Source organism: Sinocyclocheilus grahami, unplaced genomic scaffold, assembly GCF_001515645.1.
Source record: "Sinocyclocheilus grahami isolate Dianchi unplaced genomic scaffold, SAMN03320097.WGS_v1.1 scaffold746.1, whole genome shotgun sequence".
Classification (NCBI taxonomy): Eukaryota; Metazoa; Chordata; class Actinopteri; order Cypriniformes; family Cyprinidae; genus Sinocyclocheilus; species Sinocyclocheilus grahami.
The window spans coordinates 277,303-299,709 of record NW_015505925.1 but is presented as its reverse complement, the minus strand read 5'-3'; the positions used below and the strand labels follow the sequence as shown (position 1 = coordinate 299,709).

General features: G+C 35.9%; 1 protein-coding gene across 1 annotated transcript in view; it reads left to right on the top strand.

The window, feature by feature from the left end:
* The first annotated feature begins 3,858 nt into the window (after positions 1 to 3,858).
* LOC107560840 (guanylate cyclase soluble subunit alpha-2) overlaps positions 3,859 to 22,407 on the top strand; it is a 35,186-nt gene continuing 16,637 nt past the window's right edge. The window contains exons 1-4 of the mRNA XM_016245107.1: positions 3,859 to 4,418; positions 9,891 to 9,952; positions 12,782 to 12,897; positions 14,583 to 15,403. Coding sequence (XP_016100593.1) covers positions 4,182 to 4,418; positions 9,891 to 9,952; positions 12,782 to 12,897; positions 14,583 to 15,403 — 1,236 coding nt within the window. The 5' untranslated portion in view covers positions 3,859 to 4,181. The remainder of the gene's footprint in view (positions 4,419 to 9,890; positions 9,953 to 12,781; positions 12,898 to 14,582; positions 15,404 to 22,407) is intronic.

Genomic DNA, 22,407 nt, shown 5'->3' with positions numbered 1-22,407 from the left:
TTTGAACAGTCAATAGCAAATACTTAAACTAATAACAAAACAGTAGCTGATTCAGAAGCGCCAGATTGTCATAGCAAAGTCAGAATGCCCTCCTCTCCTAGATTCACGAAACGGTCGTCCATAAAATGCATTGCTGTTCTGTTGTAAGTCATCTTAAAGATTCCTAAATGCATCTACTTCCGGAAGGCCAAATAAAGTGCTTTTGCTTTCTCCTAGAAACACACAGCGTCTCCCTGACATGCTGCTTCAACACTAACTGCGTTACTGAAACCACGCCGCCTTTCTTTGCGTGCACATTTGGGCGGCATTATGCAAATATTCCCACATAGTGAGGTAGATATGTGGGGCGTGTTAGAACGAGCCGTTTTAGGGGGGCGTGGCAGAGTCTTAACTTTCATAAAGAATATCTACTTGGTTTTGAGACTTTAGTCTTTGTAACTTCAGGGATCTTATCTATGCACAATCAGCTTGTAACACTCCAAAGAGAAAGGAAAACTTGAAATCGCATCATATGACCCCTTTAACATCTCAACTCTGAGTTTATAGAAAAATAAACTCAGCATTGTGCCAGATAAACTCAGAACTGCCAGAAAGAAGTCATTATTTATTGAACTTTTTAATTTTTTTAACCAAACAAGCTTTCATAAAAAAAAGACAATCATGTAAAGGTAACTTTGCTCGTACAGTTATGGGCATGATTAGTATTTTATGTAATTGCATCAGGAGAGCAGCTGTTGTGTTGGGGTCAGAATGACAATAGGACTCGGTCTGTAACAGCAGACGAGCTGATGTTTTATGAGGGTGTTAAACAGCACTATCACAGATCGCTCAGGGTCACAGGTGACGGTGGAAGTCATGGTGGCGTGACCTCACAGCTGCTGTAATGTGAGTGTTTTATTGTTCATTCATGTGGCATTACAGACATTAACACACACACAAATAATTACAACACTGATTTGCACGATTTGTCACGCAGCGCTACACAGACTGGCAGCATGAAGATCTCCATTCCATTTACAATGGAGGCGTTTCTCCAGTAAAGGTCACACACAGGTAACACAACTACCGTAATAAACAGCAGTTATGTAAGATGAGTTATAGATTGTGTATGTGAAATTTGCTAAATGTGAGTAATTTGAGCAAATCTGATTATATAATTAACGAGTTATACAATTTATTTGTAGATACTTTTGCCCCAGTCTTAATTCATTAATGCTTCTTTTTGTAATCTTACATCAAAACAAAATGAAATAACAAAATGATTACAGAGTAATTATATAGATATACTGTATTTGTGCATATTGTCTATATACAGTGTATATGATAGCAAAACCGCAATTGTACTAAATGGCAAGTAACACTTTCTAATCTTGATTAACAAAAACATTTATATAATCAGATTATAATTATGTAATCAGATTTGTGATCCCACTTATTTCAGTTGGTATGAAATTAAAATTCAACCTATTTTCTAAATGCATGTCATAGGATCTTATTGTCTTAATTTGGACAAATCATCCATGTATATACGTATATATATATATATGTTTTTTTTTATTATTCTTATTTTCCACACACACATATACAGTATATACTGTGTGTGTGTGTATATATATATATATATTAAAAAAAGTTTAGGATCATAATTTTTATTAAAAACATCTAGAATCATGACTTTATAACCCCCAGTCATACAGGCAGTTCTCAATCAATTCCTGATTAATAAAATCAACTGAATTACTAAAATAATGATTTCCAAACAGGTTTCCACACAGGTCCTCCAAATACCAAGTCCTAGCGTTTTTGCTTATTTTAATGGCCCAAAAAGCCCAAAACAGCACAAATAGCATGAAGTGAGTTGCAGGACTATCAGTTCTTTAACAATTGCTCATGGAAACTTGTTTGAACACAGTTATTTTTACAATTCTGCTTGCTATTGGCACAGAAATTACATGCTTTATCTTTAATGATTAATTTGAATCCACTTGCTTAGACTGTCATTGTATCCATGCACAATGAATGTTAAATAATGTTTTTTCAGTATGTTTTTAATTTGTATTTATTGATTTATTTATTTTTTTACAAATGGCACTGTGTTAGTTTATTTATACGCACTCAGACAGAGACGAGGCTGTTCCCGTGTTAATATATAAATATAATATAAAGCAGGCAGAACGGGGAAAGTGGGTCAGACTCAGGAGCGGAAAGAGGGATGCTGGGAGAAGAGTGAACGACTAAAAGAGAGGAGAGAGAAGAGAAATATCCGGAAGGCATCGGAGGGAGAGAGAGACGCACACAGTCTTCAACCTTCACTCCTGCTAACATGACCTGACTGTCTCTCTCTCTCTCTCTCTCTCTCTCTCTCTCTCTCTCTCTCGAGGACCTGCGCTCTCTCTTGCATTGTGGATGAACAGAGCACTGTCTGTGAAGGGTTTTAATTATCCAGGTCAATGTAGCATTCAAATACACATGCTTTTGAAATATTATTTAATATGTGGTGTTAAACATTATATTATTAAAATTAAAGAAATTTAGAGAAATGTAGCATTGCGTCACTTGCTCAGCAATGGATGCTCTGCAGTGAATGGGTGCCGTCAGAATGAGAGTCCAAACAGCTGATAAAAACATCACAATAATCCACAAGTAATCCACACCACTCCAGTCCAGCAGTTAACATCTTGTCAAGTGAAAAGCTGTGTGTTAAATCTCTTCCGGCTGATTTTTAAGTCCATAACGCTTCCTTCAGTGAAAAAGCCCATCTCCTATTGTCTCACATCAAAATCCACTCACATATTTGTTTCGAGCTGTTTTGGCTTGTAAACGGTGCTTGATCTGTGCAGATTTCTCTCCTGATTCACACCAGACCACTTTTTCACCAGAGGAAGTGTTATTATGGATTATGGACTCATATTTGGCCAAAAGTAGTGGTTTCAAGTTAAAACGGTCTTATTGATGGATTTATTTCTTACAAACACGCAGCTTTTGTCTTCTCAAGATGTTAACTGGTGGACTGGAGTGGTGTGGATTACTTGTGGGTTATTGTGATGTTTTTATCAGCTGTTTGGACTCTCATTCTGACGGCACCCATTCACTGCAGAGCATCCATTGCTGAGCATAGAATTTTAGTCTTTCTGCTGAAATTGAATCATAATTGAATAATCTCTTTAATTCTCATTCATGCCCTTGACAACAGCACATGTGAGTGCAAAAATGTAGGCCACGAGATTCCTAAGGTGCCTTTGTCCATCTACTTAATTGCTTTTTTCATCCCTTATCATTTAATTATTGTAAACAAAACATTTCTGCATCACTCCAAAACATGCTTCTTTAATTGGGCTTTTCACACCTGATTTCTAGATAACGGGATGTTAGAATAATTCTCAGTGCATGCCATTACAACATTGTCAGTGTAACCTAAAATCTCTAGAGTGATTACAGTGCCTATACTTGCAATGTTTAATACGGCCACTGTGATATAAAGTGTGAACAGCATTGCTTTGCATGCTCTCTCTCTCTCTCTCTCTCTCTCTCTCTCTCTCTCATTGGGGGGTGTAGATTAACTGATTGGCTGTTTCTTAGTTCTGTTACGGTGGAACGGTGGAATAGTCTATTTCTCGTCTTTACGCGCATCTGGACGCGACTCTCCCCGCGTCAAACCCGATCATGAGGTCTCCGGGGGTCTTCATCGGTCTACGGAGCTGCTGGGTCACGGACGGGATTCGGTAATACGAACACCCCGCTTCATCTCACCCCACACCCACGCGGACAGAATCTGGGTTTTGCGCACTTGGCGCTTCTCTCTCTCTCTCTCTCTCTCTCTCTCTCTCTCTCTCTCATTGGGGGGTGTAGATTAACTGATTGGCTGTTTCTTAGTTCTGTGCGCGCTGTACGGTGGAATAGTCTATTTCTCGTCTTTACGCGCATCTGGACGCGACTCTCCCCGCGTCAAACCCGATCATGAGGTCTCCGGGGGTCTTCATCGGTCTACGGAGCTGCTGGGTCACCGACGGGATCCGGTAATACGAACACCCCGCTCCATCCCACCCCACGCCCACGCGGACAGAATCTGGGTTTTGCGCACTTGGCGCTGCTGCTGCATTCACTCTGCCGCGCGCGTACCGGTTCCGCGATGGTTCTGTGTCGCCTGCGCGTCTGATGAGTCCGCCAGCACCGGCAGCAGCATGTCCTCGCGGAAGATCTCCTCCGAATCTTTCAGCTCCATGGGCTCGGACTACCTGGAGAGCCCCGGAGAGGACGCAGAGTGCCCGTTCTCGCGCGTCTTCTGGAACGGCAGGAGCCCCGTGGAGACGCTCTCGTGTCCGTTCGAGGACGCGGCCGTCAGCAGGAGGATCGCCCGGCGTAAACGCGTCAATCTGGACTCGCTCGGGGAGAGTTTGAGACGCCTCACCTCACCGACGGTACCGAGCCTTACCGTACAACCTTACATTCAATTCAACATATGTGTATGTGTGTGTGTGTGTGTTCATTTGCAAAAACACATAACTCGGTTTTTCATTGTGCGTTCCAATCTCAATCAAACTCCAGTTGGGTTATTTTGATTAAGTAAGTAAAAAAAAAAAAAAATTACAGCTAACTAACACAATAAATCACAATAAAAACATGATAACATAACAAAAAACATGATTTTGTAAGTATATATACAGACAGCACTTAGGGGCTTTTGCATCTGAACTCTTCATATATATATATATACACACACACACACACAGATGTGTTCTTAACTGTCTATCCACACACAAATACACATGTACGCAGATGTGCTCCTGCTGTTTTCTCTTCAGAAACTAAACCTATACATAGTAGCCAGAAAGAAATGCTAATTTTAAAGAAAAACGTCAGACGTACTTAGGGGCTTTTGCATCTGAACTCTTCATATATATATATATACACACACACACACACAGATGTGTTCTTAACTGTCTATCCACACACAAATACACATGTACGCAGATGTGCTCCTGCTGTTTTCTCTTCAGAAACTCAATGTATAATGTACATATTTATAGATATATATGCAAATATAAGTGGGTGTTACATAATGTATGTATTACTATAAATATATAATTGATGCACATCAATGAAGAGAAAACAGTGTGATAGAATCTAGTGTATGTGTATATATGTATATATTGTATACACATATTACAGTAAATACTATATGTAAATGATGCTAGAGAGAAAATGGTATGTGTGTGTGTGTGTGTGTAAATGTGTAACGGTATGTGAGAACTGGTGTCGGCTCTACCTGCAGATGGGTATATATATATATATATATATATATATATATATATATATATATATATATATATATATATATATATATATATATATTAAAATCAAAGATGATATATGTTTGTGTATAGATCGATGGATATATGGTGTTTAGGATATTTTAAGGCATAAAGCACATGTTTTCCTGTTAAAAAAATAAAAATCATACAATAGACACAGTATAGATGGATTGGTGCTATCTATCTATCTATCTATCTATCTAGGGTTGAGATAGATAGAGAAGGGTTGAGAATAAATATGAACTATCACCAGCGAAATACATCCACTCTCTCTAACCATTTACACCAGTATTACTAGTCTAGATGCAGTTAGAGTACTGATGATGATGATGGATTTGACTCGGTGCGTGAGAGCGGATTATACGGCTCGTAAATCTCCTCCGAACAGCAGAACTGGTGGCAGTGCTGATGTCTGAGAGCCTGATCCCTCACACCGTCTTACATTCATAGAGTGTGTGTTTGTGTGTGTGTGAATGGAGAGTCAATGTAGAGCATGCTGTGGTTGTTCAGGCCCTACTGTGTTGTGTGTGTGTGTGTGTCAGCATGTATGCATATTCATCATGTGTAGAGCAGAAGAGTGTGCGTGTAAAAGGGCAGGATAACCTCTCGGTACACTGGTCCCTGGTGCGTTTTGTCTCAAAAAGAAACACACACACTGTACCGCAGAGCTGCGATAGCACATGCATCTCTGCATCAGAATGTTCTTGTCCTGAGATTCACTCCAGTGGATTTACTGTGTGTGTGTGTGTGTGTGTGTGTTGTACTAGGCTCTTGACAATGTGGTTCATAGCAAACCAACTGCTCCAATGGCATAAATCCAGAATGTGTGTGTGTGTGTGTGTGTGTGTGTGTGTTTTAGCTGGATTATATGTAAAACACTCAGACCAGCTGTATACTGGCATAAATCCATGTTTTTTTTATGCACTGGTCAGTTTTGAGATTTTTGCGTATTTTGCTTCCTTAACAGTGGATTTACTGTGTGTGTGTGTGTGTGTGTGTGTTGTACTAGGCTCTTGACTATGTGGTTCATAGCAAACCAACTGCTCCAATGGCATAAATCCAGAATGTGTGTGTGTGTGTGTGTGTGTTTTAGTTGGATTATATGTAAAACACTCAGACCAGCTGTATACTGGCATAAATCCATGTTTTTTTTATGCACTGGTCAGTTTTGAGATTTTTGCGTATTTTGCTTCCTTAACATGTCTTCTTTCAGACTAGCGTAAAGAAAACATCCAAAACACACATTTAAGTGTTTATTTTATTACACTTTATCTGTTTGCATCTGTAGATTTCAATTACAATACACATCTTTACATGCATGTAAATTCTCTCTTAAAACTTTAATGTTGAATAAAAAAAGTTTACATTTTACAATAAGCTTTCACTTGTTAACATTAGTTAATTACATCAGTTAACATGAACTAAGAATTAAAAAAACTTCTAAAGCATGTAGTTAAAGTTAATTCCAACATTTACAAAAATATTAATAAAATCAAACGTTGGATTGGTTAATATTTAATGGACCTGAGCTGACATGAGCAAACACTATTGTTAACTAATGAAACCTTGCTGTAAAATATTACCATTTTTTGTCAACTACAGTGTTATACACTAAAAGAAATTTGGTGTAAAAACAACTTTCATTTCTCAAATTGCTAGTAAATTTCACAATTAATTACAAAGAAATGGCACGTAACATTTAATTATGCATGATATTTCGAAGGAGAATGACTGAAATTGTATTTTCATGAATCCAGTAAAAAAATTACTTAACTTCAATTTTTGTTTACCGTGTACACCAAAAAAAAAAAAATTCTCACTCAGAAATTACTAGTAAATTTTACATTTAATTACAAAGAAACAGTACAACACAATTAGCCTAAACAACATTTTGAAGTAGAAAGACTAAAATAGTATTCTTGTAAAACATACTCCAGTAATCTGTTTTATTTACAACTTTGAAAAATATGATTTATATGTATGTATTTATTTATTTACAGTGCAAGACAGGTTGTTTAACTATGACATCAGCATCGTCTGATCATCAGTATTTTCTGTGGTTTTCACTCACAGCAGCGGATTATGTTAATTTAACTGATTAACATGTCAGTTAAATTTGGGGATTAGACAAAACAAATGTTCACTGAACGCACACTAACACGCTCTTTAGAAGATAACATTGATCCTTTGTTGTGTGTGTGTGTGTGATAGAGAGATTTACACTGAGTTTATAGAGCTCTGCAAACAATAAAAAACTCTGTTGCAGAAGCTAGCCAACTGCCTACATAACATTTTAGGCAACATATACTCCTCCTGATGCAAAGACTGATCCCAAAGTGACTTAATGATGCTTTCTATAACTAGTTTAAGTCGAAATCTAAGATATTGTTGCATGAAGGCAAACCCAACATGCATTGCAGCAATGCTTTTGAAAGAGGTCTTATTTGATCAAACATACAGTAATATTGTGAAATATTATTACAATTTCAAATAACTGTTTTCTACTTGAATATATATTCAAATGTAATTTATTTCTGTGATCAAAGCTGAATTTTCAGCATCGTTACTCCAGTCTTCAGTGTCACATGATCTTCAGAAATCATTCTAATATGCTGATTTGCTGCTCAAGAAACATTTCTGATTATTATTCATGCAGTTTTGTCATTCAGTCATCTTTTGTGGAAACTGTGATGCATTTTATTTGGCAAGATTCGTTGATGAATAGAAGGTTCAAAACAACAGCATTTATTTGAAATAGAAATCTTTTGGAACATTATAAATGTCTTTATTGCTCATTTAATGCATCCTTGCTGAATAATATAAATAATTTCAGATGACTACACAAAGAATGAAGAAAATGAAGCCACTTTAAAGACCAGAAATATTTTTTTGCACTGTGGTATTATTTTTACAACAATCAAGGTAATTTGCCCTCACCTTCTCATTACCATAATGCATTTGATTATAATTCTTTTAGTATAAATCAGATTTAATTTCTCCAGAGAGAGAGAGACTGCTGTGAGATCACTAAAGCAGATTTGGCCAGGTAAAGCTGGATTTGAGCTATTAAGAGCTTTCCTGAAATGTGGAGGATTTTGATTGGAATATTGTTGCCGTGGTAGCGTGATAAAGGCAGTTGATTGGATAAGGCTTAAGGGTGTATTCTATTACAGGTAGATCAGCACTGTAAATCCCTTTAAAAAGCACCAAATCACACAAACACGGCACAAACAGACAAATCCAATAGAGACTATCGGGTTAACATCACCTTTTACTCCATTCACGAAATGGAGAACTTAGTTTAATTAGTTAGAATTTAAACTGTAGCTCTGTGCAACTTATTACTGAACAAAGTGGCGTAGAAACAATTTTCAGAATCAGAAATTGTTAGTAAATTACACAGTTACAAAGAAATTCTAAGTAACACATTGAAACAGTAAAGTAGTATGTTCTTGTTAAATATAGTACTCCAGTTATTTTTGTTTTACTTACAACTTCGAAAAAAGATGTTTTGCCCATTTTTAATAAGCTATGTGCAGCCAAAGAATCAGGCATCAATGAATTTCCATTGAGAAAATACTTGTTTTGTTTCTTTTAAGCAACTGCATGTATTTTTATTAAATTTTTTGTATTTTTGTGACTTTGGAGCCCCCTACAGTTAAGCGATTTGAATCAGCTGTCGTAAATATTGGCCTACCACTGTCGTAATTACAGTGGTTGTACCATAGACTGTATAAAAACATGGACGTAGTGTCCGTGACGTCACCCGTAGGTTTCTGAAGTGCGTTTATGAAGCTCAAAGTGGGCGGAGCCAGCCGTCGCCATCTTGGCAGCGTGTCACCGCGCGTCACTCCCGGATAATCAAAAATGGGCAAAGAGGCGGGAGCAGGTTGCTGAAGCCACGCCCACCTAGCTCAACGGTGGTGACAGCAGCGGCAATCCACCTGTCACTCAAGTGGCCACGCCCTTAATTATGAAGAACTTTAAGGCTTAATATAATTTAAACGGATGAGTTAAAATTAGCTATATAGATCAAAATAATTTTTTGAACCAGGCTGTAAACATGTTTTTTTCTGCTGTAAAGTTGGGCATTTTAACATGAGGAGTCTATGGGATTGACTCCCTTTTGCAGCCCGCCTCTAGCGGCCACTCGATGAATTACAGTTTAAGTCACTTCCGTGTTGGCTTCACGAGAGAGAGCGGGAGGTTGCCGCTTGGGTTGTACATGTGCATTTGTTATTTGTTGTTGCCATAAACCAATCCGTTCTTTTCGCGGAATTTCGTACCCGCTCGTCAAACTTACACACTCCCAGAAAAGATGTTTGGGGAAGAGTGTGAAAGTTTGGAAACTGAAATTTCAGTTAAAAAAAAAAATACTTACAGTTGCTTTAACTTTTGATTTTGTTGTGTCTGGTGTCTTTTGAATCCGTTTAAATTAGATCCCGCCAAAGGAGCTCTCCAAGCAGAGCAGTGTTTGGACAAGTGCGACGAGAATGCGGTTGTTTACCAGTTAAATCGTTTCTTACTCGTGAATCTGTGTCGAGCAACTTCTGACTGCATTGTTATTCTTCTTTTTAGACCCAGACAATTCAGCTGGCCCTGCAGAGAACAGTGGAGTTTTACAGACAGAGGGACATAAGGTACATCCATAATGTCTTAGAGAAATTAGACATTATTTATGTCTCAGTTGTTTCTCCTAGACAGTAGCCTATTGAGAAAATAGTTTCAGATCTCAACAACGTCTCAAATTATACCAACACTAAAGTCTGCAATCAAAAAGACAGAAGTCTAAATATGAACCACCTTATTTGTCCTGATTGTGCGGGACTTCCGGGTCTCATTCCATTCAGTTATTTGACCTGTAGAAAAACTGTTATGCTGCTTGATATTGCAAATTGGTATTTGTTATCATATAATTTTAATGTATTTTGTAGTGTAGTTTTACTCTTTATTGCACACGGTTATTCTAGTCATATCTGTAGCGAATGAATCGGAAGTGTCGCACATTCACAGGACATTGTTTACCTCTTCATTGCAAGATAAGGTGGATGCTCTTACAATGCTGTATTTTCACACCAAATTCACATTTAAAACAAATTTAATTTCCTGTGATGCAAAATAATAAAACAAAGTAACCAATTTTGAACACTAGGTCTAATTATATCGTTTCAACGTTTTAGGTTTTTGTCAAAAGTTGGTGTTTGTAAAATGTGTGCTGTTTTCTTTACAAGAAATGAGAATACCTTTTGAAATTTTGTACAAATGTGCTTACACGCATTATAAAGCAAATCTCACCTGACTTTAAAAAAAAAATATATTTTTTTTAGCTCAAATCGTATGTATTATTGCTGGACAGTTTTTCATTTAAAGTTGAATATAAAAGTATTTCTACATTTATCCTCATACAATACACTCATGTAAAATGATACGATATAGCAAATCTCAACTGCCTGATTTTTGTTGTCTCAAAATGTAACTCTACTATCATCTAGCTCTTTAAGTAAAGTTAGATGTATAAGCATGTCCAACTTAATCATTAGCTATATAGATCAAAATAATTTTTTGAACCAGGCTGTAAACATGTTTTTTTCTGCTGTAAAGTTGGGCATTTTAACATGAGGAGTCTATGGGATTGACTCCCTTTTGCAGCCCGCCTCTAGCGGCCACTCGATGAATTACAGTTTAAGTCACTTCCGTGTTGGCTTCACGAGAGAGAGCGGGAGGTTGCCGCTTGGGTTGTACATGTGCATTTGTTATTTGTTGTTGCCATAAACCAATCCGTTCTTTTCGCGGAATTTCGTACCCGCTCGTCAAACTTACACACTCCCAGAAAAGATGTTTGGGGAAGAGTGTGAAAGTTTGGAAACTGAAATTTCAGTTAAAAAAAAAAATACTTACAGTTGCTTTAACTTTTGATTTTGTTGTGTCTGGTGTCTTTTGAATCCGTTTAAATTAGATCCCGCCAAAGGAGCTCTCCAAGCAGAGCAGTGTTTGGACAAGTGCGACGAGAATGCGGTTGTTTACCAGTTAAATCGTTTCTTACTCGTGAATCTGTGTCGAGCAACTTCTGACTGCATTGTTATTCTTCTTTTTAGACCCAGACAATTCAGCTGGCCCTGCAGAGAACAGTGGAGTTTTACAGACAGAGGGACATAAGGTACATCCATAATGTCTTAGAGAAATTAGACATTATTTATGTCTCAGTTGTTTCTCCTAGACAGTAGCCTATTGAGAAAATAGTTTCAGATCTCAACAACGTCTCAAATTATACCAACACTAAAGTCTGCAATCAAAAAGACAGAAGTCTAAATATGAACCACCTTATTTGTCCTGATTGTGCGGGACTTCCGGGTCTCATTCCATTCAGTTATTTGACCTGTAGAAAAACTGTTATGCTGCTTGATATTGCAAATTGGTATTTGTTATCATATAATTTTAATGTATTTTGTAGTGTAGTTTTACTCTTTATTGCACACGGTTATTCTAGTCATATCTGTAGCGAATGAATCGGAAGTGTCGCACATTCACAGGACATTGTTTACCTCTTCATTGCAAGATAAGGTGGATGCTCTTACAATGCTGTATTTTCACACCAAATTCACATTTAAAACAAATTTAATTTCCTGTGATGCAAAATAATAAAACAAAGTAACCAATTTTGAACACTAGGTCTAATTATATCGTTTCAACGTTTTAGGTTTTTGTCAAAAGTTGGTGTTTGTAAAATGTGTGCTGTTTTCTTTACAAGAAATGAGAATACCTTTTGAAATTTTGTACAAATGTGCTTACACGCATTATAAAGCAAATCTCACCTGACTTTAAAAATTTTTTTTTAGCTCAAATCGTATGTATTATTGTTGGACAGTTTTTCATTTAAAGTTGAATATAAAAGTATTTCTACATTTATCCTCATACAATACACTCATGTAAAATGATACGATATAGCAAATCTCAACTGCCTGATTTTTGTTGTCTCAAAATGTAACTCTACTATCATCTAGCTCTTTAAGTAAAGTTAGATGTATAAGCATGTCCAACTTAATCTGCATGCATACAGTATATTTACGTACAGTGATATACTATATAGTCACTATATTATTATCACCCAGCTCCAATCTGCTAAATGTGACTAAAAGACTTTAAGATATGAATATGTTAAAAATGTTAACATCATGATTTTCTGTTTTGAAGCATTGTGTATTGTGAAAAATGCTATACAAATAAATTTGACTTGACTTGACATGCAAACATTTAGAAGTGAATCTTAAGAGTCCAAATACTTTTTTGGGTTTCATTTATTTCTGTTTTTATTCATCCATAGGAAGTTGAAATGCAAATTTAAATGGATGAAATTAAGACAGATATGAAGGAGGAACCTTTAAGCTATAATATTTTCTTTTGATATTTTGGTTACCCTTTTATCTACTCGCACCCTGGTAAATGTTAATCAAACTCTCTTTCTCTTGCAGTGGACAAGAGTTTGTAGGAAGCTTGTCAGACGAGCAGAAGTGTTTGTTTGAGAACTCTCGCTGTGACAGCCAGACTGACATCTCAGGAATACTGAAATACACAGCAACTATTTTAGGTAAGTACAAACTAGGGCTGCTCAATCAATCGAAGAAATCAAAATCACAATATGAGCGTGTGCAATTATTAAAACTTAAAATGCTGCAATTTAATTAAATAAATACAGTGTATGTCACGCATGCCTCAGAGTAATATTCTGTGTGTACTTTGCATACGCAAGCATGCATGGAACTTTTTATATTGTTTCAGTTTTTGAATTTAGATTTTTGTCTGCAAAGTGGTTCACTTTTAGCATGCAATGACAACATAAAGTGCATCATCATTTTGCATCATAAATGCAATATTTCTCATGATTTTTGACCAAATTGTGCAGCTGTAGTGCGCACACACACGAAACGGCAAAACTTTGACCTCAATACACACTCACTGACACTTTCCTAAAAACTCCCTCCATTGCTGCAGTCTCCATTCCCGAGCTGTTGCTAAGATACTAACTCTGCCATCCCTAACGAGAGCACATTTATAAATAAACCGCAATGAGCCATTTGAACTGAGCCCTGCCCAGCTAAACCTACTGCGCATCTCGCGTTTATGCAGCAGAGCTGGTAATCGATGGTTTTGCTGGGGGCCAGACCTTTAAACTTTCCATCTTTATGTAAAAGCATGTTTATAAACCAGATAGTTCTGCTAAATACAGATCGCATGAGTCTTGTTCATTGTAAATGTCAGTAATAATCTGTGACTGTATGTTACATGTTAAAACACAATGCTGCTACGTTTATTAAAGCAATAACGACATGCTATATTACCTCTCAAGTGCTGCATTGCTTTTACTCAAAGGTTATATAGGCTACACCACTGTTCAAATGTTTGGGGTTGGTACAATTTTTTCATGTTTTTAATAAGAAGTCCTCTTATGAAGTCTCTTAAGCTTGTTTCTACTATGGAAAAAACAATTTTTAAAGGTAATTGCGACTTTTTATCTCTCACTTCTGACACACTTTTTTTTATCTCACACTTCTGCAATTGTGAGTTTATGTCTCGCTTTTCAGAATTTTTTTCCTCTAAAGTTTCTATCTCGCAGTTCTGATTTTTTTTTATTCCACCACGGAAATGACAACTTTTTGTGTCACAATTCAGACTTTTTTCTCGCATTTGCAAGTTTGCATCTAACAGTTGAATTTCTATTTTAGAATTAGGAATTCAGAATTGCGAGAACAAAAGTCAGAATTGTTAGATAAAAAGTTGCAATTACATTTTTATGTTTTTTAAAATCTAATAATAGAAACAAGCTTCCATACTTCTGCTCAATAAGGATTCATTTATTTGATCAAAAATACAGTCAAAACAGTAAAGTTATGATATGATATTATTACACATGATATTAATATGCTGATTTGCTGCTGAAGAAACATTTCTGATTATTATCAGTGTTTTAAACGGTTGTGCTGCTCAGTATTTTTGTGGAAACTGATACATTTTATTTTTCAGGATTCTTTGATGAATAGAAAGTCCAAAAGAACTTTTGTATATTCATAAATGTCTTTACCGTCACTTTTGATAAATTTAATGCATCCTTGTTGAACAAAAGCAATAATAATTTAACAAATAATTAAATTATAATGTATTATTATTATTAGTGTTAATTATTTCTTTTTAAAAATCTATTTTGAATAGTAATGTATTTTTTTTTATTAAAAGATTATTAAGCAAATTGATAATTTTTTGCATTATTTTTCATAGGCGTGGACTTTTCCGACATCCGTGGCCGATTTGGGGAGGAATTCTTCGGTTTGTGTCTGGAGGAGAACGAGAGGGTTCTGCGAGCTCTCGGAGGAAACCTGCAGGACTTCTTCAACGGTTTCGACGCACTTCTAGAACACATCAGAACGTCCTGCGGCCGCCGCGCGTCGTCCGAGGCTCCTTCTTTCCTATGCAAAGACGCTCCTCAGGAGAGCGAAGAGACGAACGCGGAGAGCGACGTGGGACGGACTCTCCTCCTCCACTGCTTCAACCCTGATCCTACTGTGGGCGTGGCCATGCCGGGCTTAATCCGGGCCGCCGCCCGTCGCATCTACCAATCGGACGTTTCGGTGGAGGAAGCTCCTCCCACATGGCTGCACACGGCCAATGAGGACGGCGAACTCTCGACAGACTCCTCCCCCTCTTCATCCCCATCTCCGCCCTCGTCTTCATCTCCTGCCTGCTTGTCCTTCCTCATTCGAGAGGTTCGGACTCAACCCGCATCCTCGTCGTCGCACACCGCCGCCGCATCTCGCCAGCTGTCGCGCTCGCCGCTGGATTTGCGCATCGGTCTAAGCACGTTTTGCCGGGCCTTTCCCTTTCACCTGGTTCTGGGACCCAACATGGAGGTCCTGCAGGTCGGGGAGGGGCTTCGGAAACAGGCCAAGAGCGACCCACACCGGACACTCACCTTCAGCAACAGCTTTGAGCTGGTTTCTCCCAGAATCCCCTGCTCCTTCCAGAACATTCTGCTCCGGCTGTCCACGCCGTTCACCATTCGTACACGACCTGACGGGTCGGCACTCGACAGCAGAGAGAAGGTAAGAGAAGTAGTTTGGTAAATGATGTGAATTTGTGTTTGTTTAGGTGCGAAACATGCTCTTATTAAAGGGGTCATATGATGATGCTAAAAATAACATTGTTTTGTGTATTTGGTGTAATGCAATGTGTTTTTATTATTATTATATTCTAATTTGTTTGGCTTCCTAAAACACCAGTGTGAATGTAATTTAGATCGAGACAGTAGGGTTGAGTCCCCTTTAAAGACTTTTTTCTGACTTAAGTTTTCTTAGTTAAGAACATGGGCTGCAGCTCTTAATTTTGAACTCACAAACTCACAAAGTGCATTGGATAGAATTATGTAACTTTAAAATATACAAAATTTTAATTTGTACTTCATTTGTCTTTTTTTCTTTTTAAATATTGTAATAAATATCGTTTCGTGAGATTTTGATATCGTTACATCCCTAGTTTACGCGGTTTAAGGTTAAAAAAAAGTTCATTATTGTAGCTCCTCTCGCTTTCTGAAGCGCGTCGATTTTTACAAAGCTCATCATTCTGAAAAGATGATGTTTTATTTACTACAGTCAAAATAAAAGGTGTGCTCTGATTGGCCAGCTATCCAGTGCGTTGTGATTGGTCGAATACCTCAAGCGTGTGACAGATGACAAATGTTACACCCCTTACCATATATGGAAACACAGCGACTCCACGACATGGCGGCGACAACAAGTTCTTTCTTTGCGTAAACATTTGGGCGGCATTATGCAAATCTTCCCACATCGTGATGTAGACATGTGGGGGCGTGTTAGAACGAGGCGTTTTAGGTAGGCGTGGCTGACTCTTAACTTTCTTAACTAAAAAATTATTCATTCAGAATTTGTGGGAAAAAAAAAAATATTGAAATAAAGCTTAAAAATTTTTTTTAATGTTACCATGGCAATTAAAATAAGTTTTTTAAGTTTAAGTACTAAAATTACTTGAAATATTGAAATGCATTTTTGTTATGATTTGTAATGTTATGAAATAAAGTTAAAATGTCAATATTATAAAAACCTTAAACTAAAAGTAAATTTTCTGAAATGTAGCTATGGCAACTAACTGAATGAAGTTTAAAATGACTAAAATTGCTAACTTAAATATTTATGAAATTAAACTATTTAGAAATATTTGTGTTTCTCTAGGTCTGAAACACCCCTTTGTTCCTTATTTTTTGATTCCTTATTTTTTTATTTAAAGGCACATTTATCACAAGTCAGCTGTAATTTGAAAATATACATGATTTTACATGAATTCAGACTATTTTGCAATCTGTTTGAGTGATTCATTACATTGAACCGACTCCAAAAGGATTCACTCACAATTTGGGCCTCTTAAATAAATTAAATAAATTAGAAATAGCTTTATTAAATGGTAGAATTTTTTTTTTGTAAAATAGCTTTAATAGTTGTGTCTTATGCCACTTTCAAGTCCTTCTGGGAATTTCTTTTACTGTCCACTTTTATTGTTGATGAAAATATAAAATTTTAATATAAAATATAAATATTGAAAGCTGAAAAACTTAAATGTACATTTTGAAATGTTTCCTTGGCAGATAACTGAAAGAAGTTGAAGTACTAAAATTACAAACTGGGAAAAAAATGTAAACAAAAAAAAAAGACAAAAGCGCATAAAAATACCCCAAATTAAACTAAAATTAAAATGAAAATGTGAAGTTTTTTAGCACTGGTGCAACAAAATATATATCAAAGTCAACTCTCATGAAACAGTGAAAATGCATTAAAGCTAATTAACATTTACAGTGACCCATATGTAAATCAGCTTCCTTCATAATCCTTTAATTGGCTGGAAGAAAATCCCAGGTCTCCCACTAATAATTACAACACTGTGGTGGTGTTCGTGTCCGCTCGTCTCATAAATACAATCGTCCTGACATGACTTGAAGGCAGTGTTAAACAGTGGGAACGTGTCCTAATTACAGAGTTTGCCGTCACTGAAAGCTGTTGCCAAACCCGCAGGATTATTTCCTAAATCTGCGCAGATTATTATGAAATGATTTGGACAGAGATGCATCTTATGTTCTGATGTGGTTCACCCCGGAGAGAAGCTCTACCAAACACACACACAGGGTTTTACAGACACCACCTGCCCTAATGAAACGAGAAGATTTGGTTTGTGTGTTTAGGCTCAGCGCTGGCAACCGAAAGGTCACTGGTTCGAATCCCATGAGGAGGAGGAGTTTGTAAAGCTTTTAATATAGATGTACGTAATACATCTGCACTGCAAACGCAAATATTTAAACATGTAAAAAAATCGTGTTGATTTGTCAACCGTGAATCTTTATTGAAGAATTTCTTTGCAATCCCTATGGAGAAAATGAATGGGAACCCAGATTGGTTTTGCTTCAAAACCCAGATTTCAGTCTTATTGAATCAAAATAAATTCTAAATAAATAATATTCAATAATATACAAAGTTGACAACATTTTATTTTAGTATCCCTGAGATACTATTATAGTTTTTATTCATATTTTTTATTAGTTTTTATTTTTATATTTTCTGCTTTAATACCTTTTTTTGTTGTTTTAGTGATTTTGTTTTGTTTTAAAATATTTTTTTTAATGACTTATTATTTTTATTAATATTTTGGATTCATTTTTATTTTTTTATTTTCTGCTTTCTTTTTCATTTTAGGAATATTGAATTGAAGTCTTGGTAGTTTTGTTGTTTGGTTTTGTCTTTTTATTTCTCTATAGTTTTAATTATTATTATTATTTTTTGTGTGTGTGTGTGTCAAAGTTAAACTAAATAAAAAAAACCTTGGCAATTACGTGAAATTATAACCTTTATTTCTTTTTCTTTAATCAGAACCTGGGTTTCTGGATTTTTTAAAAATCCTTAAACATTATAAATATTTCCGTGAACTTAATAGAATATGCAATAATATACAAAATGTTTAACTTGACAGGCTGAACAGGGAAATTGACAATATTCATTAAATTTTTTCTATATAGGAGTCAAAAATACGATGCAAAATTATGAAAGTACTGGATACAGTCAATTCAGCAAAATTTTTCAACAAATCCTGTCTTTTTATTGTGCTATCCTAACTATGCATTGTCATAACTGGTTGCATTGTATTATTCGCATTTCGCATTTTCAGAGCTGAAACTCTTTGCTCAGTGATGAATTGGAGAGTTTGGTCTCGGTTCCACGTCATTTAGCAGCAGCTTGTATTTTTACCCAGAGTAAGTTGCAGGGTGCTGATGGCAGGAACAGGCCGTCCCGCCGGAGACATCAGTGCCTCGCTCTGGGGTACAGTGGTGATTGTGTTTGGAGAAACTTAGTAACAAAGCACTTTTCTTCAAGCTGTGTGTGTGTGTGTGTCCTGAAGCTGCTTACTGGACTGAGGATGATAAATGTGAACAAATATGAATAAACAGCATAACACCGTGTCAGCACTAAAAGAGCGTGATGCAGTGCGACAAAAATAGATTTTAATCAACGGTGTAGACCGCTGCATTCATTATCATGGGAGTGCTCACATCACATTGCATTTCTCAGTGTTAATGTAATAGTATTATTAATATTATTTTATGTTTTATATTTTTATTGTGCAATACTATTAATAAAAAAAATTATTAGTCTTTATTTTAATTTAAGTTTTAGTAGTTTTGTTGTGTGGTTATGTATTTTTTATTTCTCTATATTTGTATTCTTTTTTATTTATTTAATTATTTATTTATTGTTTCAGTACATCAAGGTAAACTAAATGAAAATGAGAAATGTTGCCTTGGCAATTACCTGAAATACAACAAGTGCTTTATTTATTTATTTATTTGTTTATAATTATTGAATTATTTCAATTATATTTTATTTCAGTTAATGTGATTTTATTTAAAATAAGAAACATTTTTATGGTCTTATATTTTGGCAAGTGTACGTATAATTACTCTGGTATGATGCAACAAAAACTAAATCTGTCTTAAATAATGTTTAAGAACAGAAATAATGCTAAGTCTTAATTCACTGTACGTAAAAATACTACATAAAAGGTGCCCATATTATTTCTGAATTGTGCATCTCTGCTTCCATTTTCAATTAATATCGACCGAGATTAATTCAGATCAGTGTTATTTTAGTATTATTTATATACTGTTATAGTTTCTTATTGATATTTTGCATTGTAATATTTTGCATTTCATTTAGTTAAATTTTTAGCAATTTTGTTTTGTGCTTATGTAATTACAATTTTTGTTATTTTTAAATATTACAATTTAGGTATAATTTATTAATGACTTCATTTAATATCCCTGTATCTGATTTTTATTTCAGTTTTAGTTTATTATTTTTTTCCAGTTTCTTTTTTTATTTGAGTGGTTCTACTTATCTACTAGCTTTCTTTTAATTAACAAAAATATTTAAAATTTAAATATTAAGTATTGATATAATTAAAATAGTCATTTATATGAAATATAAATTAAAATATTTGAAAAAATTTTTTTACGTTTTTTTTTTTAATGTTAAAAACTTTGTTTTGGTTTTAGTTAACTTAGTAACGCTGATGCAGACACAAACTGTACTGTAAGTGACCGTGAGGTCAAATGAAAAAAGTCTGTTATATTAAATATAAATTAAAATAAATATTTTTTTAATGTTTTTTTGTTACTATAGTAACATAATGCATTGCTTTCCACTTAACACGATTTTTATGGAGTAACGCAATATTGTAATGCATTACTTTTAAAAGTAACTTTCTCACACACTGGTGATAGAACTTGTGTTCAGTGTTTACTCAGTAGTATGAATTGTAACGCTCTCACTCTGATTAGCACCTCGTTGCGCTCTGGAGTGCAAATGTCTTTTTAAAGCTCTCCTCTTCAGCCCTCGTTCTCTTTAATCTGTTGTTCTTTGAAGGATGGTGTCGTCAGATCTGATGTGTGTAAACGTGTTTTAGTGTGTCACAGAAAGCCGTTTGTTGTCTTGTCATGTAAAACACCGCTACATTTGAAAGCTCCGAATCAAGGTGGCTTTGCTAACGGAGAAGATAAATAATTAAACAGAGGAACAGATGATGAAATGAAAGTCAGGTGTCAATGGCAGAAGCGTGTCTGATCTCTGCGTCTGTAGAGAGACAAACTGATTGAGAATTGATCTCAAAAAATCTCCATCACTAGACTAGCATTGTCTTTATTAGTGTTATGAGAAAATTGTTGAATCACTCAACAGATTTCACAGCCAAAACAAGAGCTTGTTTGTTGTGAATATTATTTTATTAATCAACGTAATGAAGTGTGCTACCATCTATTTTTTCATCCATCCATCCGTCTGTCTATCCATCTGTCCGTCTATCATACTTTCTTTTTCCATCCATCCATTTTTCATTCTATCGTTCCATCCATCCATCCATCTATGCATTCTTCTATCATTCCATCTGTCCATAGATCCATCCATCATTCGTTCGATCATTTCATTCGCCCATCCATTCATCCATTCATCTATCTATCAATCCGTCCATTCATCCATCCATCCATCATTCATTCTATCCTTCCATCCATCCATCGTCTATTGTTTTATCATTCCATCCATCCATTGATCCATCCATCCAATGTTCATTCTCTAGTTCCATTCATCCATCCATTTATCCATCCTTTGTTATAACAGCTATCATTCCATCTACTGCATTATCAAATCTGACCCTCGATCCACCAAAACCCTCTGTTAGCTTAGATAATTTAGAAGTTTCATCTGGTCTTGTTGAGATATATAGTTGAGTATCATCAGCATAACAGTGGAAACTAATCCTGTATTTTCTAATAATATTACCAAGTGGCAACATGTATATCGCAAATAGCAGAGGACCTAGGACAGATCCTTGTGGCACTCAATATTTTACTGGTGACAATTGAGATGACTCCCCATTTAAATGAACAAAATGGTAGCGATCGGACAGGTAGGATCTAAACCATCTTAAAGCCTGACCTTGAATACCTGTATAGTTTTGTAATAGATCTATGAGTATGTCATGATCTATAGTGTCGAACGCAGCACTAAGATCAAGTAAAACTAGCAATGAGACACAGCCTTGGTCTGACGCAAGAAGCAAGTCATTTGTAATTTGAACAAGTGCAGTTTCTGTGCTATGGTGGGGCCTAAAACCTGACTGAAATTCTTCATAGAGATCATTGTTTTGCAGGAAGGAGCATAGTTGAGCAGACACAACTTGTATTGTAAAAGCGAAAATTTCATTTCATTTTAATCTACTTCATTAAACTCAAGCTGCAGTTCTGCATCCTCTTTTCGACCTCAATACAAATACAGTTTAAACTCAGGATTTTAAAAGTCATTCTTGATTCAATTCTGAATGATGCACAGCCGTACTCCGGAACTTTTAGTGAGTTTCAACAAATAGAAAGGGCCAGATATGGACTGCTGTAGAGAGAGAGAGAGAGAGATTTTCATCTTATGTTCTGCTTGTGTTCACATCTTTAGATCCGACTGATGATGAAGATATGTAGAGTGATCGATCCTGAACGGTTTGTTTCTATGAAGCCAGAGGAAGCATATGTCTGTATCTCAGGGCTGATTATGTATTGTATCGTTCTATAAACAGTTCCTCCGCAGTGAAGCTTGAACTCTAGCCAGGACGGTTCCTGCAGGATTGTGCTGTGCTCAAACTCCCTCGTCGCAGGAGGGAGAGATCAGCAGCTGCTTCACTCAGACCTTCAGTGTTTGTGCTGTAATGGGTTTGTTACTCTGTGGAGTGAAATCATTAAACAGTCTTGCTACTTGTGCATGTAAAAATCTACACCTTAATCGCAAACCGTCTGCATTTCCACTTAATCTGTGTCATGCATTTTAAATTCCTCATTTCTATGTAAATCAGAGTTACATGGATTGTGCCTTATTTACTAAAGACGGCTGTGTGTGTTTGATTTGTGCTGTTCCAGCGGTTAGGGGTAATTTCAATTAACATATTTTTTATAGTTTTACTTAACAATAACAATATTAATCATGATATTTACAAGTGTGACTAATACAACCCC